The sequence below is a fragment of the Terrapene carolina genome, unplaced genomic scaffold (genome assembly GCF_002925995.2).
Source record: "Terrapene carolina triunguis isolate 2854851 unplaced genomic scaffold, T_m_triunguis-2.0 Scaffold42, whole genome shotgun sequence".
NCBI lineage: Eukaryota > Metazoa > Chordata > Testudines > Emydidae > Terrapene > Terrapene triunguis.
In genome coordinates, this window is record NW_020664393.1 from 26,456,252 (window position 1) to 26,483,372 (window position 27,121).

General features: G+C 45.2%; 1 protein-coding gene across 2 annotated transcripts in view; it reads left to right on the forward strand.

Moving 5' to 3' along the window:
* The window catches only part of PHIP (pleckstrin homology domain interacting protein), a 341,807-nt gene that overhangs the window by 119,420 nt on the left and 195,266 nt on the right, over window positions 1–27,121 (forward strand). For both annotated transcript variants that reach the window (XM_024194657.3, XM_024194658.3), the window contains exons 8-9: window positions 6,560–6,781; window positions 18,964–19,064. In XM_024194657.3, the coding sequence (XP_024050425.2) occupies window positions 6,560–6,781; window positions 18,964–19,064 (323 nt within the window). The remainder of the gene's footprint in view (window positions 1–6,559; window positions 6,782–18,963; window positions 19,065–27,121) is intronic.

Sequence of the window (27,121 nt, forward strand, 5' to 3'; positions counted from 1 at the left end):
CTTTGTCCACTGCTTGCAGGAAGAGCAGCCCATTGGAGCTAGCTGGTGGGGCTTGGAACTAGGGTGGACCGGCAGCCCCCCTATCAGCTCCCCTAAATTCCCTGTGTGACAGCCGCCCAGCAGGCTATCAGTTGCCGGGCAGTTCAGCTATCCCTCCCCCCAATGCTGTGTGCTGCTGTACCTTTTCTCCAGGGTTGGGGATGGGACGGGACAGGACAGGGCTCAGAATAGAGGAAGCTTGCTGGCAGCAGCTGCTGTCTCAACTTGCTGATCTACTTAAAAAGGCAGTGTACTTAGAGTGGGGTCAGCATACTTAAAGGGGCAATGCACGTCTCTCTCACACACACACGGTGTGTGTCTCTCTCTCTCTTACGCACACACACACACACACACACACACACACACACACACACACAGTGTCTCTGTCTCTCTTTGCCATGCTGTCTCTCCTCCCTCCATTCCTGCTCCCTTGTAGAGCGTGAGGCTACATTAACAACAATGTGTTAACCCTTGAGGGCTCAGCCAAGTGCTAGTTCATCATTTAGCAGTAAGGCAGTCCCTGGGAAATATCCCACCCTCTGATTCCACCACCTCAACCAAGCTTCACAATCATCATTTCTGTGTACAGTATTAAATTGTTTGTTTAAAACTTATAGTGTGTATGTGTGTGTGCTACATATATATATAGCCTTTTGTCTGGCGAAAAAAACTCCCTCCCTCTCCCCCATTTACATTAATTCTTATGGGGAAATTGGATTCGCTTAACATCATTTAGCTTAAAGTAGCATTTTTCAGGAACATAACTACAATGTGAAGCGAGGAGTTACTGTAATTGAAAGTGTTAAGCAGCCTTAGCTATAGGCATCACTTCCAGCACTACCATGACACTAACTGTAGCTGACAGTAACTGTACATGACATAGTTACGAGTTACAAGAGATACCTTATGTGTGTAAATGAGAGGGAGAGAAATCTCTGACATACAGTTAAATATTCTGAAAAGTAATTTCTCTATACACAAGCAGTGTTGATTTCAGTGTTCATAAAGTTAACAAGGGATAGCTACAAAGGAACGAACAAATGGTTCGAGTAGTATGCTCTCATGCCTTTGGCAGTGACCTATGCTCAGTGTTTCAAAGAAAAGTGAAATGCCCTTTCTTTCTCTTTTTATAATACCTCTAGTGAATTGTGCAATACTTTCCTATCGGGTAGGGGTGAGTGGGGAATCTTTTCCTGACATTAGCTAAACAATCTGGTTCTTTCCTGAAGCATCAAAACTGATAACTCTCATTTTGTTCTAGCTGTAGTAGTGAACTGCGGATGATATATTTATTTCATATATCTAATCTTTTCTGAATTTTATTAAGCTATTTACCTCAGTATCCTGTGGCAGTGAATTACTTTTGTTAATTATGTTGCATTAGACTTCATGTATTTGAACAGTGCTGCTGTTTCATTTTATAAAGTGCGCACAAGTGTGTATTCAAATGGTTTCTCTACCACTCATTTTTACATTCTTGTCTCCATGTTAAATATTTAGACTTCTTTAAAGATGGAGCCCCTATCACATGCACATCCCTATGTTTTGTTGACCTTCTTTAGACTTTTCTGTTTGCTGTGGAACTATGGTATACTGCAGTAATGGGGGTATGAAACTATCCTGGAAAGAGACATATGTGGGGAAGTTCAGTACTACTGAAGTAAAACTTGAACTGAGGATAAAGCAATAGAATATATTGGGATGCAAATCCCAGTGCATAAAAAAACAAACTATGTGATATATTATAGCCTTCTAGATCAAAATAGTACACAATATTGAGAGAGATCACATGCCATCAAACTGCTAAAACAGGAATGTACAAATTCAAATATTTACTGCCCTAATTTCACATTGGGACATAGTTTGGAGAAGCAACGCTGTAACAATTGAAAGTTTGTTTTTAAAAATAGTTTTTTGTTTGTGCTTCTTTGCTCTTTTCTCAATGATTCATTCAGATTTTGCTACTTGGTTTTTAGGTTGTCAGATTCCATCCTATTTAAATACTTTAGTGTGTATTCTGATAGGTTAATAACATCTTCATCTTCATCTCTGTTTATTTTGGATAAAATCAAGCAGAAACTGTCGTACTGTCTTAAACTTGTGCATTCAACCTTTTACACTTAAATGTGTGTAACTGTGTTCTGTAACTTTCATTCTTCTTTAATTTAGTCTCGTAACCTCTCATCATTATTTTCCTTGTGCGTGTGACATACATAGAATGGACTATAATAGTAATTTTTGTATTTAAAGTACACACGTTCTAATTATATAGTATCAGAGGGGTAGCCGTGTTAGTCTGGATCTGTAAAAAGCAACAAAGAGTCCTGTGGCACCTTATAGACTAACAGACGTACTGGAGCATAAGCTTTCTTGGGTCTGACGAAGTGGGTATTCGCCCACGAAAGCTTATGCTCCAATACGTCTGTTAGTCTATAAGGTGCCACAGGACTCTCTATTGCGTTCTAATTATAATAATTTGTATATACAGAATATGCATATTAGACTGCATCTTAAAATTGGAGCCCTGAGCGATACAAAATGTATATCCGCGGATAGAAAGCTGATATCTGCGGAGCTGCAGGGCTCCAGTGACAATGAACAAGACCAGCAGGACTATGGCCAGTGACTGGGCCAGGAACTGCAGCGGCAACAGCAGCAGCACGTTGGGCCACCGCTCGTAGGAGCCAGCATCCAGCCTGGGCAGCTCCAGCATGGCTGTGCTTCCCCAAGCCCTGCCCACTGGGCCGGGCACCAGGTTCACTGGCAGCTATCACTGGTCATGTGTGCAAGCAGCTCACAGGCCCTGAGACAGGAGTCTCACACCGCTGCGAATGGCAGCCCAACATGCTGCTGCTTTTGACATTGCTGTTCCTAGCCTGGTCACTTGCCATGGCCCAGCCCTGCTAGTCTTGCTCATTGTTGCGAGAGCTCTGCAGCTTCATGGGTATCCGCTTTATATCCGTGGATATACATTTTGTATCCACGCCGAGCTCTACTTAGAATTTCACTAAAATGCTAATTTGATTTCACTACAATGCTAATTCTATACTTATATTAACGGGAGCAATTTTTGTAGTATCTTTTTAATAGAACAACAGTATCTTGATGGAAAGAAACAGAAAATAAATATTTTAAGATTAGATATGAAAAGACTGTCTTTGCAAAACTAGTTTGGTAAAGAACAGAGTCTGGATATGTGTTGGTTTTTTCAGAAGTTCTAGATGGCTCAATTCTGTCTTTTATGATAGTTCGAGAACCCGTATCAGACCAGTGTTACCAAATCTGAAGAATTTGTTCCCACCTTTGAAGTATCCTGAAAATCTTTTAGAATATCTTTCTTTATCCTCAAAATTTAGTATGTGACCCCAAGTTTTATCTATTTCACCACCTTCAAACTGGGCTCTGAATACAGAATTACACCTCTACCCCGATATAACGCTGTCCTCGGGAGCCAAAAAATCTTACCGCGTTATAGGTGAAACCGCGTTATATTGAACTTGCTTTGATCCACCGGAGTGCGCCCCCCCACCCCCCCGGAGCGCCGCTTTACTGCGTTATATCCGAATTCGTGTTATATTGGGTCGCGTTATATCGGGGTAGAGGTGTATTAATTTCCTTGTTGACATTTTAATGGTGGTCACCACCAGAATTTTTCACAAATGTAATGACTTTATCTTCATAACACTGTTGTCAGATAAGATGGTATTATCTCCATTTCACAGATGGGAAGTAGAGGCACAGAGAGACTAACCAAATTCTTGGTGCCCTACTTGAGATATCTAGGGCCTGTTTTTTTCCAGAGTATTTAGTATTATAAAATACTTCATATGTTCAGAGCAGAGCTATCATTGACATCATTTTGCTGTGAGTGCTTAGTACTTCTGCAAATCAGACCCCGGGGTCTCAATTTGGGCACCCAGAACATGAGGAATGTGAAAAATTTGCTTAAATGACTTGTCCAACATGTCTTTCAACTTCTGCAACAGCCTCATGGACTACAGTGGGGTTGAAACCTTTAGACTTACAGACAGATGTCTACCACTACGCTCATAGTATCTGATAACAGTTGTAGGTTGTCCACCTCTGTGACTGGACCAACCACTAGAGAGGGAGATAAAATCTACATTTTGCCAGCGATTTTTACAGCTATTTGCAGACAGCATCAGAAGAATTTCAAAATTTGGTTGTATTCTATTCTTGGTTCTGGAGGGGAGAGTGTTCTAGTGCATGGGTTCCCAAACTGTGTTACGTGTACCACTGGTCATATGTGAGTATATTGGAAGTGACCCTCTACAACAGGCTGGTCTGTCACCTTTAAGGTGTAATTGGGTTTGGGGCCAACAAACCCACCACTGTTCCATGACGTGGCCTCTTTTAAGGAAACAGGTATTCAAGGGAGTAGCAAACTAGTTGGGCAGTGGGGTCAGATGTTAATCATGTATTTACCTCCATAACATGATAAAACTCAGGTGCTGGGTGACTCCAAGAGTCACAGGGCAGACAGCCTGGAGAAGAGAATTTGTAGGAGAGCATCAAGTCAGATCAGGGGTTCTCTGGCTTGGGAACCAGAAGGGAGACTGGTGGGCTGGGGAAGCCTGCCTGAATCACAGCACAACCCAAGGAGGGCTGTGCGGCCCCAGAACCAAGGGAAAGAAGTGCATGAGTTCAAGGACCAAGGGAGGCTGTGTGGAATGGGATTGGAATCTGGATACTGGTGGGGTGCGGAAGTATGCTTGAATCACAGCACGGCCCCATAAAGGAGGGCTGTGGAATCCCTCAACCAAGAGAAAGGAGTTGTGAATTTGAGGGACCAGGGTACTCGAGTTATTTACTCATTGTAGACAGAGCTGCTCTCCCTGGTACTGCTGGTCTCTTTTGCACTCTCCTTTTTCTCTTTAGTTTTATCTCAGTTCCTTGACTAGATTCTTATGTCCATATTAAACTTTCCTCCCTTGCCACCACTTCAAGGCCCCCTACTGTTGTTGTTACTGTAGCATCCTCCTTTTCTAACTGTCAAGGAACTTTCTTACAATATTTCATCCTTTCTCCTCTATCTAGGACATCACCCAAATCATTCCAGTTTCTGCTTTAATAATAATAGAAAAAAAATCATCCCATATATATTACATTATACTTCACATATTATTTGGATGGGAAGAGTGAGTAGGTTCTTTCTAGGCTGCTGTCATTCTGTAAATCTAACTTGTAGGCATGGCACATATCATGTGATACCAGAACTCAAAGCCCAGAATCCCCTCTTCTCCTGCAGTCCCTCTTAATTAATGAATTATATCTACGTGCCAGCATAAACCTGGGCCTCATAGATGTGCTGCAACGAATTGGATTTTTTTTAGCTGAGTTATAACTGGAACCTGTTCAATTTTACAAAAAGTGGTGATGACAGATGTCTGACTCTCATCCATGGTCTCTGATTAGAGTTCATAAAACATTAGTTGTTAACTTTCTGGGGTGAAGTTTTTAACTTGCTGGGGTGTATATCCCTATGGAGAGGAAGAATAGTCCCAGTGGTAAGGGCCTGTGACTCTGGAAATATGGGCTCAATTCCCTGCTCTGTCACAGACTTCCTGTGCGACTAAAGCAAGTCATATAGGGCCCAATTTTTAAAAGTATTTAGGTGCCCAAATGTGCAGATAGGCACCTAGTGGGATTTTCAAAAGCACTGAGGTGTCTGACACTAGTTACCTATCTACATCTTTGTGCTCTCTGGGACGGTATGGACAGACCTTTCATTTGTTCCCAGGGTCTTGGATTTCATTTAAACCAAAACCAAAACATCTATTATGGTTTCAAAGGAAACCGTCAAAATGTGAATTTACTGTGACTGGGACAGAAATGTCTGCCTGAGTTTGCAGAGATCCTGGAGCAGCTCTGAGTGTTGTGAATTGCCCCATTCATCTCAATGGGCATTAATAAAGATTTTTTTTGATGCTTTAAAAGTTATGTTTCACTGCATATTAAAGCATGCCGGAAAGGTGAGGAAATATATTCTGAAGATATACGCTAGCATTTCTTAAATTGGGAGTGCATGAAGGACTAGCTGGCGCAGAGAGAGAATAGAAATATAGGTATAGGATAAAATATTAAATTTAACATAAAATAAATACAAGGAACACTGTACTGATTCATTATTAATTTTCATATTAAATATAACTTCAGTTTTAAAATATAAATTAGGCTGTTTGCAGTATCTACAGTTTGTTGCCCTGGCGTTTTGCAGAAACTAAAAGACCTTGCTAAAGAATTTAGATCCAGCTTGCTGCAGGGCTTGTGTGTATAGATGCATAATTTGTATATATTGTTCGCACTTAGCATACTTTGTATTCTGCTTGCACATTCTTCTGCAGCTTTCCTCTACAGCTTTCCTCAATATATTCAGACTGTAGTGAGAAGTGGTTTACAATGAATGTCACAAATTTTGTTGTTTTAGTTAAATAACATTAGGTATGGGACATCAGAAGAGATAATTATATGGTTGTGATGATTGCTGCCTTGTTTTTAGGGTTCTGATGATTGCCTTGTAAAAATCTGGGCAACAGATGATGGAAGGTTGTTGACAACTTTAAGAGGACATGCAGCTGAAATATCTGACATGGCTGTGAACTATGAGAACACCATGATTGCTGCAGGGAGCTGTGATAAAATGATCAGAGTTTGGTGTCTTCGAACATGTGCACCCTTAGCAGTTTTGCAGGGTCACAGTGCATCCATAACATCACTACAGGTAACAATCTTTCTTTCTTTCTACAAATCACATAAGTGAGGAAGTGGATTGCAGCAATAACAGTTTTTTTCTGTGAAGTTTGTTTTAGTAAGAAATGTGCAACAGGTAATTCAATTGTAAAGGATGGACAAGGAGCTTTGAAAAATTGAGTGGTCCCTTTAGGTTTTTTTTTTTTTTATGTCATAAATGTGTGACAGACTCAAGACATGATTTTTGTCCCGAAGATCTGATCCCGAAGATTCTGTTCTGATTCTGCAAAAACACATGCTTCCCTTTATGCACATGTATAGTCCTGTTGAAGTCAGTGGGACTACTTGTATATAAAGTTAGGTACGTAAGTCTTTGCAGGACCAACACCTAAGTTATGCACAAGTGATGATAAATATTGGGTGTGGTAGAGAGAAGATTGTCAAGCATTAAAAGAACAAGTTCATTAGATGATTTGTTTAATAATTCACAGCACTTGTCATTTATAAAAGAGAGCTTATTGTAAGGCTGTTTCTATTCCTTATATTTGTAAAGGTCTTTCCTTGGGTGCTTGTCCCTATTGGTGTTTCACTCTAGGTGCACATGCACCCAAGATTGGAGATTTTTTGCTAGCAGTGCCTATTTCATCTGTGCATACTTGGACGGAGATGTAGCTCTCGTTTTTTTTTTTTTTTTTTTCCAGTTCAGTATCTTTGGACTGTATTTTTAAAAGAGAACTTAAATGTTTGGGCAAAATAAAATCCATACCCCTCCTTCTTTTGTTTAGTATTATGTGAATTGATTATGCTAAAATCTCCCAGCTTCAGATATTGTGAAGTGAGCACTTCCCTCTCAGTGATGACTCTACTTGCTGCCTTTTTTGTTTGAGGGGACATGAGACTTGCCTAAAGTGCGGTATTTGTAGGTTATTTTCCGGAAGAACAAGCAATTCCAGGGAGATGAGGCTAAAAATGTGGGGGTTTTGTTTTTTGTTTTTTCCCCTCTCCAAGTGGTCAGCCTCAAATTTGGGCCCACCTGACGCCACTGTACAATGGACAGAAGAGCCAGAGTGTGCTTCTTTCAGCTTGGCATTGGTTAGCTCCAGAGCGCATGCAGTTAAGCTTACCTTAAAGGATAGGAGGAGCCAGGGGAAAGTAGAAGCGAAAAGTTAAACACCCTCCCAAGGAAATGAGACAAAGCTCCCCTTATATCCTCCTCCTCCTCCTCCTTCTTCTCCTTCTTGAAATTGCCTCTTCGTTCCAAGATGAGTGAAGCTCCACAACCTGGTGCAGGTACAGATGGAGCATTGAAAGAGTGTGGAACCAGCACTGCGGCACTGATGTCATAGGACCCTATGATCATGCCCAGTACTAAGTCTCTTGTTACAGTACCCACCATCGGCATCAGCTGCTACCACATCATTGATACCAATTGATGCATTGTAGAAAGCAGATCAGTACTGAGTGCTTCATCAACAGTAAAGAGAATGATCCAGCTTCACAGTACTGATTCAATGCGTGGTATTAGGGGACCTACAAATGTCTGAGCCCAAATCCCCATTGCTGTCAGGAGGCTTACATTTATCTCCAGTACAGGACTCAGTTACTTCCTCAGTACGAATCTCCTCCCTGCTACTAATCTTAAGAGAGCGACAGCTTTATTTCAGTCCCATTCCCACTGTTCCTCCTCTGGAGTCAGATGTATCATATTCATTGTCTGACTCCCAGAACAGAGTGAGCAGTTCACTTACATGTTTCCCTACAGCCTGTTCATAAGACCATAAGAACAGCCATACTGGGTCAGACCAATGGTCCATCTAGCTCAGTATCCTGTCTTCTGACAGGGGCCAGTGCCAGATGAACAGAAGAGGGCAATTCCATTTGATCCATCTCCTGTGGTCCAGTCCCAGCCTCAAATTTTGGCTCAGAAAGGTAGTCCAAGATGTCCCATTATTCCAGATAAAGGGATTATCAGGCTCCTCAGATGCCCTGATATCCATCTCCCTGAGGGCCCCCCCCCCTTTTTTTTTCCAGTACAGTGCTGTTCAGTGGCCAAATTGGGAACCTAGGGACTCTTATAGAGGACCTCCTTTCCAGTATCCTCTCACAGAGAGTGATGAAGAGAAAGAAGCAGAAGTCCGCTAAGCCTCGTGAGTCTTCTGTGCATACTCAATATCAGGAGGAACTCTGAAGGAAAAGACTAGCTCAGCCTCTGAAGTCCTTTCCTTGTCTTCTGTGGATGAGGCAGTGATACCAGCCTCACTATTATGTACTGACTACTTTAAGAGCTTTTAAGAACTCATGAAGAGGGTAGTGAATTTGTTCCAAATCCTGTTAGAGGAAGTCCTGAGAGGCTCTTTATAAACTATTAGACATCCTTCATACTATTATGCTGGGGCAAATCATGCTTCTGATTAATGATGCTCACTTGGAGCCTGCAAAGACTGTATGGCATACTCCTGCTATTATTTATTCTTCTTCTAAAAAGACTGAGAAGAAATATTATTTTCCTGCAAAAGAAGCTGAATACTTGTACTTCCATCCAGTACTATGCTATCTTTTGATAGCTGCAGCTAATGAGAGAAATAAACAGTACTATTCTAAGAGAGCCCCATTTAATACTAATGTAAAGCATTTAGACTTTTTGGACAAAAACTGTTCTGTTGTAAGTCTGCAGTTTCAAATTTCTAATTACCAGGTTCTCATGGCAAAGTATGATTTTCACAACTATAATAAATTCACAAATTTTGTTCACAAGTTGCCAAAGGAATACAGGGAGCCATCTCGGTCATTGATAATGAAATGTCATTTAATAACAAGACCTTCATTACAGGCTTCCTTATATGTGGCAGATACCACTTCATGCTCTTTGGTAACCGCTATCATGATGTGTTGGTCATTGTGGCTTAAGTCTTTGAGTATTCTGAAAGAAGTCCAAGCCATAGTGAATAACCTTCCATTAGGGCACCCTGATCTTTTCAGTGAGAGAACAAATGGGTCCCTCCACTCTTTTAAGGATTCTCATGCTGCCTTATGTTCTTTAGACATTTATACTCCAATAATAAAAAGGAAATATGGTAAACTTCAATCTTACCCTAGACAGAGGACAACTCCGCCCTCCTTTTACTAGCTGAGGTCTCCAGAACCTCGAAGGAAAAGTCAGAAACTACAGAAGAGAAATCTGTCTGCTTTCTCTTTGCAGTCTGTGCTGACCAGCAAGCATCCCTTTTGATGGGATTGTGGAGAGCTGCAAAATAATCATTCCTCTAGATCTGGCTGCTGCTCCTTTTTCCCAGACTCCTATTGGAAACTTTCTTTTTTCCAGTATGGGAGAGCATAAAATGCTGTAATAGACAAGGGGATGTTAAAAATTATTACAACTGTTCATGCGATTCAATTCCATGCTTTTCCCGCTCCCCACCCACCTTCCCTATTCCTTTTCAGGAACCCCTCTCAAAGGAGACTTCTTGTCCAGAAAGAGGATTCTCTCCTTCCTTTCTGAGCAATAGAAGCTGTGCCTCATTAACACCAAAGCGAAGTTTTTTTACTTCAAATATTTTCTTGTACCCAAGAAGATGGGAGGTTGGAGGTCAATCCTGGACCTTAGAATGCTCAGCACTTTCATTCACCATTTGAAATTTAAGCATAATACTGTTGTTAGATCTGGGAGATGGGTTTACAGCTGTTGACCTCCAGAATTATTTCCACATAAATATATTATCTTGTACACAAGAGATTTCTGATTTGTGATTGGTCCAAATCATTACCTATTTAGGGTTCTTTCTCTTTGGCCTGACACTGGCACCAGGGGTATTTATCAAACGGTGGCTGCTTTCCTAAGATAACAGGGCACGATAGACTGTTTATATCTGGGCGACTGGCTTCTCAAGCGAAAGTCCTATCAAGAAGTTCAAAACTCTATGTGAATGGCTCCCCAGCTTTTCCAGACTCTCTGTTTGAGAGTAAAAAAAGAAAAGTCAGTTGTAACACCAACAGAATGTATAGAGTTTACTGGCCTGATACTGTATTCCAGGACAGCAAAAGAGTACTTACCTCACAACAGATTCCAGACTATATCCAGCCTCATCATCCAACTTCAAGTGATTCTTCTTCGAGTGATTGCTCATGCGTATTCCACAGTAGGTGTGCATGCTCGCCACGTGCACCGGTGCCGGAAGTTTTCCCCCTAGCAGTACTCGTAGGGCGGGAGAGCCCCCTGCAACCCCTGGAGTGGCGCCTGCCAGATGCGGTATAAGGGGAGCTGTGCGCTCCCCCCACCCTCAGTTCCTTCTTGCCACCAGTGAAAGTGCGTCGGAACTGCTTAGCTCCAGCCTTGCTGCAGCTTGTCCCCAGAACGGTTCGTTTGGTAGTACCTGTAGTCAGTTCAGTTTTCAGTGAAGTTTACTTAGTTAGTGAGCCCGGGCCGGAGCATGCCCCGGGATTTAAGTCGTGCGGCTCCTGTGGGTGTTCTATGCCAAGGAGTGACCCGCACACAGACTGTTTGCGCTGCTTAGGAGAAACCCATATCAGCGAAAGGTGCAAGATCTGCAAGTTGTTCAAGCCCCGGACTAAAAAAGAAAGGGACATTAGACTCCGGGCCATCCTGATGGAGTCGGTGCTGGCCCCGACCCCAGCACGCCACTCCGATCCAGTACCCGGCACCGCAGCATCGGTACGCGGAGATCCTCCGGTACATTCGACTAGTCGGCACCGCTCCCCTTCCACAGGGCATGCCAAAAGGACCAGAAAGACTCCCTCTTCGCAAGGGAAGTCTGGGACAGAGACTAGGCCAATGTCGGGTAATCCTCGGTCCCCATCAGGCCCTAGACCTCCGACTCACATGGAGCGGAGTAGCCCGGCCTCTTCGGAGCAGGCCTCTCCGGATGTCTGGATGCCATCTGCGCCCGAAGTCCTTCAGGCGGCTAATGACGTCATGTCCATGCCGGTGACGGGAGCCCCGCTGATGTTGGTCCCACGCTCAAGAGGCAAGCCACCACTGGGATTGCCGCAGTCGCCACCGGCCCGGTACCAGTCTCAGTCGAGGAAACATTCCCGACACCGCTCACCGCCCAGTGACCGTTCCCAGTCCAACGCATAGGGTCCATGTGGATCGCCCTCGACGCCGGCTAGACTGTCTTCACGGCGCAAGCACAGACGAGACTGCAGCGGATGTCTCCAACGGTCCTTGTCTCGAAGGCGGTACCGCAGTCGGTCAAGGCATGACCGTTGACGCCATTCCCGCTCGGAATCCCGCTCAAAGTCTCCGCCAAGGCCGGCTCCTCACCGTCACAGGTCTGCCCGTCGAGACTGCTCGCAGAGCAGCTACTACCGTCGGTGCCATTCTCCTGCTTCGAGGTCGCGGTCCCGTGGTCGACGTAGATCCCGGCACCGCCGCCACTCCCGGTCTGAAGGCAGCAGCGTGTCATCCGCCAGCCTGACCTCCGCTCACAGTCGCCCGTTTACAGGCCAGGCTAGCTAGCCTGATGGGCCAGCCCCGCCGGTGCCTCAGGGAGTGCCATGGCACCGTGCGTTGTGGCCACCCCAGTGGTACCAGTGGGCATCGTGGCCTCCGGTGCAGCCCCCAGTGGGGGCTCACTCAGTGGCCGGGGCATCGGAAGCACTATCGGCCTCCATCCCTAGATCGCCGAGGAAAGAGTCGACGGACTCACTTCCTCAGTACCGTGCCCGGAGTCCGACCAGGTGGTGGACCCTCTGGTGCTGGCCGACACCCAAAGCACCGCACCGGCCACCTCCCCCCGTCCGGAGGAGCTGATTGCGGCCCTTTCCTCCTCCGTCCCGCAGGAGGACTACCGGGCCCATCAAGAATTACTAAAAAGGGTGACAGCAAGCCTCCATCTCCAGGCAGAGGAAATGGAGGAGCTCTCAGACTCCCCGTTCAATGTTCTGTCCCCCTCGGCACTGGGCAGGGTGGCCTTGCCACTCCACAAAGGAGTGGCGAGAATTTCAAGTGCCCTGTGGCAAACACCAGCCTCGTTGGCTCCCACCTCTAAGAAGGCGGAGCACAAGTACTTTGTACCCACTAAGGGGCACGAGTATCTGTATACCCACCTGGCTCCCAACTCCTTGGTGGTCGAGTCGGTCAACCACAGGGAGCGACGGGCAGCCAGCCCTGACCCCAAAGAACAAAGACTCTCGGAGGCTGGATGCTTTCGGGAGAAAAATGTATTTGTCGTCAAGCTTCCAGCTGAGAGTAGCAAACCATCAGGCTCTCCTGGGTCACTACGAGTTTAATCTCTGGGGATCCCTCCCCAAGTTCGAGGACTCCCTCCGGAAGCACAATAGAAAGGAGTTTAAGGCGCTCGTGGAGGAAGGGGCAGCTGCCACAAGGGCGTCTCTGAAGGCCACTTCGGATGCAGCGGACACGGCTGCACGGTCCACGGCTTCGGCGGTGTCCATAAGACGGGCGTCCTGGCTTCTGCTCTCTGGGCTATCTAGCGAAGTGCAGTCATCAATGCAGGATCTCCCTTTTGACAGGAAGGCGCCGTTTGTGGAGGAAACGGACACAAGGCTGCACGGCATGAAAGACTCCCGCACAACCCTCCAGACCCTGGGTCTCTATGTCCCTGCTCCGGCAAAACCCAAGTTCAAGCCACAGCAGGCTCCCGCCCAGGCTGCCCTCCCAAAATACGAGGCCGCCCATAAAAAGCAACGGGACTATAAGAAACGCCCGCAAAGACAATACCGGCCTGTCCCCCAGCCTGGGTCCTCTAAGGGCAAGCAGGCGGGTAAAAGGCGGTTTTGACGGGACGCTTGGGGGTACCCCGCCAGTTTTCAGCAGGGATCCATCGCCAACAAAGCTCCCTTTTTCCAATTGATTGTGTGCGTTCCTCCCGGAATGGTCACGGCTCACCTTGGATCGTTGGGTCCTCAACACCATCTCCCAAGGTTACACCCTCCAGTTTACCTCCTACCCGCTCAACCACCCCCTGACCCCGCCCCTCTCAGGGGACCCATCACACGAGGCTCTGCTCGAGCAGGAGGTCGGGAGGCTCCTAGAACTAGCAGCGATAGAGGCGGTGCCCACGGAGTTCCTGGGCAAGGGGTATTACTCCCAGTATTTCCTTATCCCGAAGGCCAAAGGGGGGCTCAGACCCATACTGGACCTGCGAGATCTGAACCAGTACTTGGTAAAACTCAAGTTTTGCATGGTTTCCCTGGCCTCCATCATCCCTTCCCTGGATCCCAGGGATTGGTACGCGGCCCTAGATCTACAGGACGCATACGTCCACATATTAGAGGGGCACAGGCAGTTCCTCCGTTTTGTAGTGGGAGAGAATCACTACCAATTCACGGTCCTCCTGTTTGGTCTGTCCACTGCCCCCAGGGTTTTTACAAAATGCCTGTAGGTAGTAGCAGCCTACCTCAGGCGCCAGTGGGTCCAGATAGTCCCCTATCTGGACGAGTGGCTGGTCAAGGGCACTTCCCGATCACAGGTGAGGGATCATGTGGCACTCCTCCTGTCCACATGCACTGCCCTGGGCCTGTTGGTAAACAACACCAAGTCCACGTTAGTCCCGGTCCAACGTGTAGAGTTTATCGGGGCGCTCCTGGGCGCAACGTTGGCCAGGGCCTTTCTCCCCCCAGACAGGTTCGAGACCCTGAAAGGGCTCATCGACTCGATCGTAAGGTTCCCGGTGACGACAGCCAGGTCCTGCCTACAGCTGCTAGGTCACATGTTGGCGTGCACGTATGTGGTCCGCCATGCCAGGCTCAGGATGAGGCCCCTCCAACTCTGCCTGGCCTCGCAGTTCTCCCAAGCCACGGACAGGTTGGACAAGGTCCTCACCATGCCGAACTCGGTGACCGCCTCCCTACGGTGGTGGTCCACACCGAGCAACATGCTCCGGGGGGTCCTGTTCAGGGACAGGGCCCCGTCCGTGGAGCTGGTGTCCGATGCATCGGACCTGGGCTGGGGAGCCCATGTGGGGAATTTTCAGACCCAAGACTTATGGTCTCCGCAAGACCTGACCCTTCACATAAACATCAAGGAACTCAGGGCGGTGCGGCTGGCGTGTACAGCCTTCCGCTCACACCTGAAGGGCAAGATAGTCAGGGTTCTCACGGACAACACGGTCTTGATGTTCTATATCAACAGGCAAGGCGGGGCCTGATCTTCTGCCCTCTGCCACGAAGCCCTCAGTCTGTGGGACTTCTGTATAGCCCACAACATCCACCTAAAAGCCTTTCACCTACCGGGCGCCCGGAACGTGAGGGCGGATCGCTTGAGCAGGGATTTTTTCTCTCAGCAAGAGTGGTCTCTACACCCGGAAGTGGCCCTCCAGGTGGACCTATTCGCGACCTGACAGAACCGACGATGCCCTCGGTTCTGCTCCAGAGGGGGCCTAGGGAGGGGCGCTATCTCTGATGCCTTTATCCTGTCCTGGTAAGGCCAACTCCTATACGCTTTTCCCCCGTTCCTGCTGATCAGCAGGGTCCTAGAGAAAATAAAGACGGACAAGGCCAGGGTCCTCCTCATTGCCCCGGCATGGCCCAGGGAGCACTGGTACGGGACCCTCTTGGGCCTGGCGGTGGCTCCGCCGTGGCTGTTGCCACTCTGCCCGGACCTGCTCTCTCAGGACCGGGGCAGTCTCCTCCACCCCAACCTCGAAGCTCTTCACCTCACGGTGTGGCTGCTCAGTGGCTAGGTGGCAAGGAGAGGACCTGCTAAGCTCCGGTTCAGTGCATCCTCCTTGAGAGTAGACTGCCCTCCACTCGCCGGTCCTACATGGCGAAGTGGTCTCGTTTTGCTAGGTGGGCGACCGACCAAGGTGTATCCCCAACGGCTGCCCCGATCCCGCTTATCCTTGATTACCTCCTCCACCTGAGGACCCAGGGCCTGGCGCCCTCATCAGTCAGGGTGTATCTGGCAGCCATATAGGCTTTCCATCCCCCAGTGCAAGGACACCCGGTGTTCTCCATGCTATGACTGGCCGGTTCCTTAAGGGTTTGGACCGACTTTACCTGTATTCTAAGCCCCTGGTACCGCAGTGGGACCTAAATCTGGTGCTGGTTCGGCTTACGGAGCCCTCGTTTGAGCCGCTGGCCACATGTTTCTGGTCTCACCTCTCATGGAAGGTGGCCTTCCTGGTTGCTATCACGTTGGCCAGGCGGGTCTCGGAGCTCAGGGCCCAGACCTCCGAGCCGCCGTACACGATCTTTCATAAGGACAAGGTCCAGCTCCGCCCACACCCCATGTTCTTCCCAAAGGTGGTCTCCGCCTACCACATGGGTCAGGACATTTTTCTACCAGTCCTTTGCCCCCAACCCCACGCGACTAATGAGGACCGCTGCCTCCACACGCTCGATGTGAGGCGGGCTCTGGCTTTCTACCTCGAGCGAACCAAGCCATTCAGAATGTCCTCGCAGCTGTTTGTCACCTCAGCTGAGTGCGCGAGAGGCCAACCGATTTCCACTTAGTGGCTGTCCAACTGGATCACTTCGTGCATCCGCTCCTGTTATGAGCTGGAGGGTGTTCCCCCGTTTCCCTCCCCCCCTCCCCCCGCCATTAGGGCATACTTGACCGGCTGCCTTTGTGGCCCACGTCCCTATTCAGGACATTTGTAGGGCCGCCACGTGGTCTTCGGTTCACACGTTCACCTCGCACAATGCAATAGTCTCCCAAACCAGGAATGACGCCGGGTTCGGCAGGGCGGTACTCCGTCCCGAGAACTTGTGAACTCCTACCCACCTCCAGCAGATACAGCTTGGAATCACCTACTGTGGAATACACATGAGCAATCACTCGAAGAAGAAAAGGCAGTTTTTCCGTAAATGGTGTTCTTCGAGATGTGTTGCTCATGTCTATTCCACATCCTGCCCTCCTTCCCTGCTGCCGGAGTTGACTGGCAAGAAGGATCTGAGGGTGGGGGTATAAAGGCGCAGCTCCCTTTATACCGCGCCAGGCAGGCGCCACTCCAGAGGTCGGGGGGGGGGCGCTCCTCCCCCCACGGGTACTGCTAGGGAAAAACTTCCGGCACTGGTGCACGTGGTGAGCACGCACACCTACTGTGGAATAGACTTGAGCAACATATCTCGAAGAACGCCAGTTACGGAAAAAGGTAACTGCCTTTTCTGCAAATTACAGTAAGATCTTGCCTCAGTCTAATGGGTCCCATGGCCTCTTGCGCTTCCATGACACTGCATGCGAAACTGCATCTACTTTGGATATAAGCTTGGTTGAGGACACTGTATGCCCTGAGCAAACACAGTCTGGACATGATTGTATCAGTTCCACAAAAGATTCTCTTCCCTTTCAATTTGTGGAAAACCTGAATGCAGTTTGTATTGAAGTTTCTTTTGTTCTACCCCTTCCAATAAGAACGATAGCAACAGATGCATATAGAGTCTAGAAGAGTCACTGTTACATATATCAATATCCTGGAGCTCAGAAGAGTTTACAGCATATGCATACACTTCTTGCCAATGATTCAAGGTCAGCCTAGTCAGATCATGACCAACATGATTACAGTATTTTATATAAACAAGCAGAGAGCACAGTCATCTCTTCTGTGCTCATAGGCAATAAGCTGTAAACTCCTCTGGGCTCCAGGATATTGATATATATCAATATATATAACTGGCCAGGTCTGCCGAGCACATTAGCAGATAACCTCAGCAAATAATTTTCCACAGAACATGAATGGGAGATTCAGAAGTCTGTTGTTCAGTTCATTTTCCACCAGTGGTGATGACCGGCAGTAGATTTGTTTGCAACAGACAGGAACAAGAAATGTCAAAAGTTTTTGTTCCAGAGGGGGTCAGAATCCAAACTCTTTGGTTGATATGTTTTTAATTTTTGCAGGAAAATCAAACAGGAAAAGGCAGTAATTATCTTAGTAGTTCCTTCGTGGCTCATACAGTATTGGTTTCCAGAACTACTTTGCTTCTCCACTTATCCTCTGATTCAATTATTTCTGCTGTTGGACTTCTTGACTCAGAACATGAGAATCGTCAGTAAGCCTCTTGACTCAGAACATGGGAATCATCAGTAATCCTGATCCATCTCAACCTAACCACATGTTTTTTGGATGGATGTCAGAACTAGAAAAGATATGTTCTTCAGAGGAGCAAACTATTCTGATCAACAGTAGAAAAGATTCTACAAGAAAAGTGTACAATACAAAAAGTGGTAGAGATTTGTGGCTTAGTGTGAACTTGTGCTTCTAGAGTCCTAAATACATTATATTTTGGACTATATCCTTTCGCCAAAGACCTTGGAGAACTCACTCAGCTCTCTTAGGCCTGGTCTACACTACGACTTTAATTCGGATTTAGCTGCGTTAATCCGAATTAACCCTTCACCCGTCCACACTACAGAGCCAGTTAATTCGAATTAAAGGGCACTTAAAATCGATTTCTGTACTCCACCTCGACGAGCGGAGTAGAGCCTAAATCGATTTTGTTAATTCGAATTAGGGTTAGTGTGGCCGCACACCACCGAATTACTGTGTTTAAATTAATGGGGTAGTGTGGCCGCACACCACCGAATTAATGTGGTTAAAAACCGAATTAAGGTGCTTAGTGTGGCCGCGCACAATCGAATTTATACAACCTGTTTCCCAAATTCGAATTATCTAAATTCGGATTAATCCTGTAGTGTAGACATACCCTTAGGGTACATCTGATGGCTATTAGTGCCTTCCACCCTCATGTAGATAGCTCATTGTTCTTCTTTGAGATGTGTTGTCCCTATGTGTATTCCGTGATCAGCCTTTCTTCCTCTCTGCTTTGGACTCTTCCTGTACTCTTTGGAATCTGTGGTAGAAAAGGGGCTCAAGTGGCAGTTGGTCACACACTGCTCTTTAGCAGAAATCTCTGGTGCATGCGCAACTAGAGTGGAATACATATAGGACAAAACATCTTGAACTCCAGTTACTGTACAGGTAAGTAACTTTTTTTTTATGTTTGGGTTTGCATGTAGACTTGTAGGACTAGGGGATTCATCCATGAGGATTGTTTTAGTGTGGGAAGATAATCCTTCTGACGAACTTTACAATATTTTACCAGTTGGTGTTGCTACCATGTGATTTTTTCCCCCCTACTATGTGACCTTTTCCTTTAGTAGTGTTGGGTACTACTTGAGTTTTCAATAAAGACTGAATAATTAGGGTCATTTGTTTGTTTGAGACTGGGACAGCAGTTGAACAAATACTTTTTTTTAACCTGTGGGGGTTTTTGTTTGTTTTTTTCCTCCAGTTTTCTCCATTGTGCAGTGGATCAAAGAGATATCTGTCTTCAACTGGAGCAGATGGAACAATATGTTTTTGGCTGTGGGATGCTGGCACCCTTAAAATAAAGTTAGTTGTGTTTTACATGTTCTTAATTATATGTCATGAAAAACTAGTGGTAATGAGTGTTAGAGAAATTTAGTTGGGTACTACTGTCAGCAAATTGAAAATTAACTCATCAGTTAACTTTCTATATGGTTACAGAATATAGTTTTTCTGGTATAAAGTTATAAATTGTCTGTCTGCCTCCTTTAAGGATTAAGTTAGTGCAGCAATGTATTTAGGGTTTTGTAGAGTGAAGCAAATAAATATAGCATCCAACTTCACTGTATTCAATTTAATACATTTCTGTTCAAGTAGACTTTCTGTGGCCTAGCACAGAAGCTGAATTTTTGTATTGATTGATAGATAGATATCTGGTTCCTAATTCCAATTGAAATGGGAGTAGTGCTAAAGAAAGCAGTAGAACTAGAAGGTTCTTAATTCCAAATGTTAGGTGGGAGAAGGTATCATCCTGCTAAAATTCTGAAATATCTTAAAGCATTTTAGTAGGATGATACCTTCTCCCACCTAACATTTGGACACTTCTTTCTCTCATCTTCCTGTAGACTTTTTGCCTATCAGAGTTATTTCTTCCCTCCCCTCCCCCCCCCCCACCCCCCGTTTTCCTACTTAAGGTGAGGTGAGTTTGAGCTTGCTTTCCCTCCCACTAGGTAGCAGCACGTCTGGGTGTTTCTGGATGGTTATGTAGGTGTGCTGGTGTCTAAAATGAATCTGAGGAGTAACTTGAGGTGGGGTGCATGTCATCGTCTTGAAAGCATTGTCAAGATATAATGTACTCTGCGACACAACAGAATTAACTTTTGTGAAAACTTTAATTTAGTCTATAAACATGAAATACTATTCATTCTCATTCTACTATCCCCACACAAAATCTGTGGCTCAGTCTTGAAAATATTCATTAACATAAAATTCATTGGTTATTTTTGAGGATGGGATTTTTTTGCTGTGCTCTCCAGGTGGAGTGGCTCCACTTCCGAAGCCTGGGCTTTCATTATGTTGTCCAAGCAGTCTGGTTCAGACCCTTCTTTTCTTTTCTGTGTGCAAGGGAGCTTGTAGCCAGCTTCCTCATCTTATCTTTCAGGTTTTCCAGGCCTTGACTGCTGCACTGTTCTCCAGGCAGTTCATTTTGCCAGTTTACATTTATGGCTCCCCTGTTTCCTGGCTACAAGATGTATTACAGCTCTCACTCTTGACCCTCTGCTATGGGAGCATACACTAATCCAATTAACTCCGCCTTACTAGGAAAACTGAAGAGCAAGAAGCAGCTACAAGCATATCCCAGTATACTAGAGAGACCAGGGCTGCCAACTTTAATGATTTCATGAAGTTTTTCTTAAAGCCAGAGCTTCTGGAGTCAAGTGTTTAGATGAGAATCTCAGTGTTTTCTTTTAAGAAACAAGGTTTCTAGCCCTTGTTGTGGAGAAAAGCTCAGAAATCTGACCGGAGCATACATTAATGGCTCAAAAACCAGAAGGCAAATAAAAAACTTGGAGAGAGTGAGTGTGTGGGTGGATCGGTAGGTTGAGAGTTAAATCTTCTGAATTTTAAGACAATCATATGACTTTGGGGGGCTTACCCCATGATTTTTGAACACATTGGATTGCCAATAGTGAGAGACAAAATAAAATGTGGGGTAGTTGGCTGCAGCAGAATTGCAGATTACATGGCAAGAATGCTTAATTCTGTGGTATCTTGGCATGTCAAATCTAACCACCACAGGATCAGTCCACAAGATCCTGATTGAGATGAATTAAGCAGTTCACACCTCTGAGCTATTGTTTCTGGCTGTCTGCAGACTCAAGCAAACTTCTCTACATCAGTTTACAGTTGTACATGGTTTCCAGTGTGATTTCCTTGGTTACAAAGACTAGAAACATTTTTTCCCCCCTATCAAACGTGAGATTATGGAGCTCCGTTTTGAGGCAAATTCCGCAGTGACAGAATTGTGGAATATATGGGGCTCTGATTATTACATATATATTAATGGGTGCTAGTAAAGGACGAGGGGATGGAGATGTGGGAATGCTGAGGTAGAGGAACAGGGAGATAGAATGGGCAAGTCTATTGAATGTAGAATAAAGGGTCAGTGGAGTGGGGACGTTGAGACTGCTTAGGATACGGGATCTTTGACTGTTTCTCATCCATTCATATCTACAGTACATATCTGTTTAGTTAGATTTTTTTTGTGAGATGTCATGAGCCTGGGGGACAAGTATTGAAGGGAATAGGTGTTTGTTTTAGTTGGTTTAACTGTTTTTTGGGTAGTATAAAGTAGTTATTAGCTAGTTGGCATGTCTTTTGGGGAGGAGGTATAAAGTATGTCTTATAGGATTAGAAATTATGTTGTGTTCATGTCTATAATACTGAAGTAGTGGGTCTCTGGGAAGAATAGGTGGGAAATAGTTGGTAGACACATTATTGGGAAAGTATCAGTGGATAGCCCCAGAGGAGGAAAATCATAATCTCCTCTCCCATTTAATAGTTGAGATCCTCCATTTTAATTCTTTACATTGGAGATGGAATTGCAAGAATCAAGGGTTTTCTCTGGCCTCTTGCTTTTCTAGAAGATTCCTCTGCAATACCTAAGCAGCGTGATCTCAGCAGCACTCCAGCACAGTAGAAGGTTTCCAGTAATAGTTTGAAATAGAAGATATTCATTTACAACATGTTGTGCTGCTATGGGGGTGTGATGATCTTCGCTTGTGGGGAGTGTCACCTAGTGGTCAGGGCTTAGGTAGTTCAACTTGTAGAGGGGCTTTTGGTAGGGGAGCCTGGGCCCTCCCACACCCTAGGCTCTGGCCCAGGGTCCTCTGAGGTTAACGAAAGGGTCCAACACCCAAGAGTGCCTCCAGGCTGCCCTCCCTGAACCACTTCCTAACATCCCTCTGTTGTCCACAGTTTGCAGACTGAACAGGAAGGCATGAATGGGGTCAGCTCACCGCATGGCACCTCTTCGTGGTCAGGCATGGTGTGTTAACTCTTTCCTTGGAGCTGCGGCTGCCTCCCCTGGTGCCTTGGCCCTCCAGTCAGTTTAGTTCCAGGTCTCTCCCCTTCAGGGATAGCTCATAAACAGAACAAGGAGAATTAGCACAAATAAACTGAGTACATATGAGAGAGAGGGAGGAATGCTTCCCTCTCATGGTGTACCTGAAGCAAGTCCTCCCTTCTCTCAGGGAGGGATCTTTGGATAGTTGTCGTCAGGGAGGGATCATGCTTTCCCTCAGCACTTTTCTCAGGAGCTGCAAGTTCCAGTCCTGCTCCTGTCCCTGGTCTACCCGCAAGTGAGCTGTCCTGCTCCCTTTTAACTCCTCCTCCAGCCTGTGCATCTCTTGCATGTGTGGCAGGGTAAGGCTGGCTGAGTCCACAGCAGCTCCTTAACCCCTTGTTGCCCAGTGTGGGGTTTGTATATCCCATCACAGGGGGGAAACACGCTATTTTGCAGAACTAAAGGCAGGATCCTGCTACTTGGAAATCTATTTCTGCTGGAGGAAAGAGGGAGAGATTAATTAAATCTTCCAAACTTCTTTTCCCCCCTCCATCCCAAATCTGCATGGAGGGAAGAAGGCACGGAAAATTCCTTTGCAAGACAAATGTTGTATCAAAAGTTCTATGAGTATATAGGGCCTTATGGGTGGACATGAGGTTGATGGATAGGGATTTTCTGGGTATGTAACAATGTAATCCATAATTATTTGACAAATATCACATTTAAAACTGGTGTATGCCTTGATTCTCTCATAGGGTATGTCTACATTGGAGCTGGTGGTGTGATTTTGGACAGATGTACCCATTCTTGCTTTGATCGAGCTAGCATGCTAAGAATAGCCATGTAGTTGCAGCTCCATGGTTGGTAGGATGGACTAGTTGCCTTCACTACAATCCTGTCTTCAATCCTAGATATGTATTCGGGGCAACTAATCCATCCCACTGCCTGTTGAGCCACAGCTATGCTGCTGTTTTTACACGCTATCTCAATCAAAGCTAGTACAGTTATATCAATCTGAGCTGGAAATTACACTTCCAGCTTCAGTGTAGACATACATATTATTGCAGTCTTACTGGTCTACTGTTCTAAGTGAGACAAGGTGGTGAGATAATGTCTTTTGTTGGACCAACTTCTGTTGGTGAGAGAGACAAGCTTTCAAGCCTGTTCTAAATAACAGTCTACATAGAACTGTGCAACTTGTCTGATTTAATTTTTTTTGTCAATTTTTAAATAACTTCTCAGTCCCAGTTTCTCATGTATTTTAGATATCTGCAGTTAGTAAGCCTCCACCCTAGATATGTGTCAAGTTCAAAATGTCATCTGACATTAAGGTCCTTCCCTCTGATTTATCATTATACTTGTGTGATTTTATTTTTGTTTATATTGTTACTCGCATATTATGTTAACTGTCTTAGTTATCTTTGGTGCCTTTTTTCCTGCTGTTTGCATTTAATATTGGGCCCTCACTTATGTTCCACTCTGTTGTTCTCTTCCTCCAAACATCCGTACTGCTAATTCTTTAGTACTCAAAAGTCTTATATTTTTTTCTCTTTTTTATGTACACCTCTACCCTGATATAACGCTGTCCTTGGGAGCCAAAAAATCTTACTGCGTTATAGGTGAAACCGCGTTATATCGAACTTGCTTTGATCCGCCGGAGCGCTGCTTTACCGCATTATTTCCAAATTCGTGTTATATCGGGTCGCATTGTATCGGGGTAGAGGTGTATTTACTGTTATGTCTTATGGTCTTTTGCTATTATTATGTCCCATACCTCAACACTTAGAACAAATCTGTAAAAATCTGTTGACATTATTACAGTGGGCTATGTTTACCCTCTAACTATCAAGGGAGTAGATACTTGGCTGGCATAAATTGGATTGCTGAGATTCTGGACCCCAAGTAGTTTTTAAAAGCCTTAGTACATAATATAAATTGATAGGGGTAGAGAGACAGTTGGGAACCCAGAAATGTCTTATTGCAGTTTTTTTCAACATAAGAACTTAAAGTTCTAAAAATAATGGCCTGGAATTCTAATGGCTTCAGTGAATTTTGGTTGAGGCCAATGGGTCTTCTAAGCTGAAAAGTTTTTCCACCTTTTAAACTGTTGACTGAAATTGTACTAAGTATTTCCATGAGACTGGGAACTTCAATTGTACTTATTATTTGTAATGAGGCCCTCAGATCCATGACATTAGACATATTTGTTTTAGGCAGCCAAATGTCTCTGCTCTAGCTGAAGCTGACCAGAACTATCATTTGGTTATAGATGAGGTGTGGCTCCACCTCTGAAAAGCCTGTTAGTTTTGCATCTGCCCCTATAGCTCCAAGAGGGAGGCAGATCAGCTCCACCTTGCTACAGAGCAAATATATACAATTTCTTTTCAATTGGCTTCAGATTTCCAGGTTTCTGCACTCTGCCTTTATTGGCATGGAGATTCCTTTTCTCCTCATAATTACTGGGACTCTCCCTCTACCTCCCTGCTCAACCACACAGAGTGCAGCGTGGAGGAGACTAAGAAGGGGAAAGCCAAATGCAGTCTCCTGTACCTCCCAACTGATTGAGTGCCTAGTCTGGAGATCTGTTCTGGTTCTAGGGAGATTCAGGTCTCTCCCAAATGTTCAGATTGGGGCAGAGTTTCCTGCAGCCTCTCTCCCCCAAGCAGGAGAGTTCCCAGGAAGCAGCAAAATCGTCTTGCTCTGGCACAGACATCCATTCCCTTCCCCTCCCTCCTAAAAAAAGGGAGGTTGAAGTGCAACATTAAAGGACCAGAGAAGTTTCTTGCCTAGCTGCCAAAGCCTGCCCATCCCCATCCCCCTCATGCTAACCCCACTCATCCTGCTGGTACAGTTGGACAGCACTGACATGGAAACAGAACTCAGTCTGGAACATACATACAGGTAGCAGCTTGGCCCAACTTTTAAGAAAATCAAACTGACTCGCAAAGAGTTCTCAAACTGTCCAAAATAGAGAGACGGTCCTTGTTGGAGATTCAGTACTCAGAAGAAGCAGAAGAAGGTTCTGCACAAGACAGTTGGACAAGAGGATGGCATGCTGCCTTCCTGTTTCCAGGGCACGAGATGTCACTCTAAGATTGGATGGGCTTTTGAAGATGATGGGCAAGGATCCAGTGGTGATGGTTCATATTGGCACAAATGACATTGTGTCACGGGATATCTCGCAGGTAATAGATGAGTTTAGAGAACTCAGAAGTTTGCCGAAGAAGAAAAATGTCTAAGCCATCTTCTCTGTGATCCTTGCTGTCCCTCAAGCAAAGGAAGGCAGAAGATTCTGGAAGAGAATCACTGGCTAGGTAAGTGATGTAGGATGGAGGGCTTTGGTTTTATAGAACATGGGTCCATCTTCTATGGGAGAGGAGCTGTATAGTTTGGATGGCCTCCACCTCAGTAGAAGGGGGATCGATCTCCTGGGGGACAGACTGGCTAGAGTAGTCCGAAAGTGGGGAAACTAATAGCAAAAGGGAGGGTAAAAAGAGGGATGATATGAGCACTCAGTATAAAATGGAGATGTTAGGAAGAAAATTAATCAAGGAACCAAAGGACATGAAGGAAAGCAATTCTTTAATTGCCTGTGCATCAATTCTAGGAGCCTGAGTAAACATGAGGAACTAGAACTGTTAATTTATAAGCCTAAATTCGGTCTAGCTTGTATTACTGTAACCTGGTGGGATGACTCGCACAATTGGAATGTTAAATGGTTATAACCTATTTTGGAAGGACTATGTTAGCAAAAGGAAACGGGGAGTGGCACTGTCAAAAATTGCATTACCTGTTTTCGAGTCCCTAATAACTTGGAAGAAAATGATCTTGAATGCATATGGATCAATGTCCTAACAGATAAAGGACAGATGGGGTACTAGCTGTTGTCTGCTACAGACCACAAAATCACACTAAGGCACAGTAGGACTGCCTCCTTGTGCGCCTACCTACAACTTGTAGGGAAAAAATACTGCATGATCATCGGGGGACTTCAATTTGAGTGACATATGCTGGAGGTCTCATGCTGCCAGTACTGAAACATCCTTGGAATTTAATAGATGACAGTTTCCTAACTCAATAATTTTCAGCCAACACGGGGAACCTCTATATTAGACCTTGTCCTAACAGATAAAGAGGAACTGATCTCAGAACTAAAGGTTAATGGTAGCTTTAATATGTAAGCAGAATAAAATCTAGACCAGTAATATATATACTTGGTGCTTTAATGGGGCCAATTTCACAAAGCTGAAAACAATTATTATCCAAATCAGGTGTGAGAAAGATTAAATCAGAAAAATGTGAATGATTATTGGGAATCATTTAAGAACATCTTACTAAATGCCCCAAAAGTCACAATCCTACAATCGAGGAAGAAGGTTGTATGGGTTAAAAAAATACCTGGTTTAGAGGGGAAGTGAAGGCAGCTGTAAAAACAAAAATAAAAATATAACAATGTGGAATTTGTTGTTAATGAATATGAATCAGTAGTTAGGAATTGTAGAAAACTGATAAGAGAAGCCAAGAGAGAAGGCGAAATCTTGGCCACCAGAGCTAAGGACAGCAAGGACAAGCTTTTTAAATATCTTAGGAACAAAAAGAATCCTAACAATGGTATTGATCCATTACTATATGGAAATGGTCGAATTATCAATGATGAAGAAAAGGTAGAAGGGTTGATATATTTCTGATCTGTATTTGGGGGAAAAACAGATATACTCTTATCATGTGGCAATAACACTCCTTCCATCCCACTGTATCTCTGGAGTATTTTAAACAGCAGCTACTAAAGTCAGACATTTTAAAATCATTAGGGCGAGAACTTGCATCCAAGAGTGTTGCAAGAGTTGGCTGAAAAGCTTGCTGGACCATTCATGTTAGTTGTCAATACCATTTGGAGCACTAGGGGTGTTCCAGAAGACTGGAAAAAAGCTAATGTTATGCCAATTTTTAAAAAGGTAAATGGGATGATCCAGGTAATTCTAGGTCTGTCAGTATGTTGTGGATCCCAGGCAAGTTAATAGGGCAGCTGCTATGTGATTCGATTAATAAAGAATGAAAGGAGAGTAGTGTAATTAAT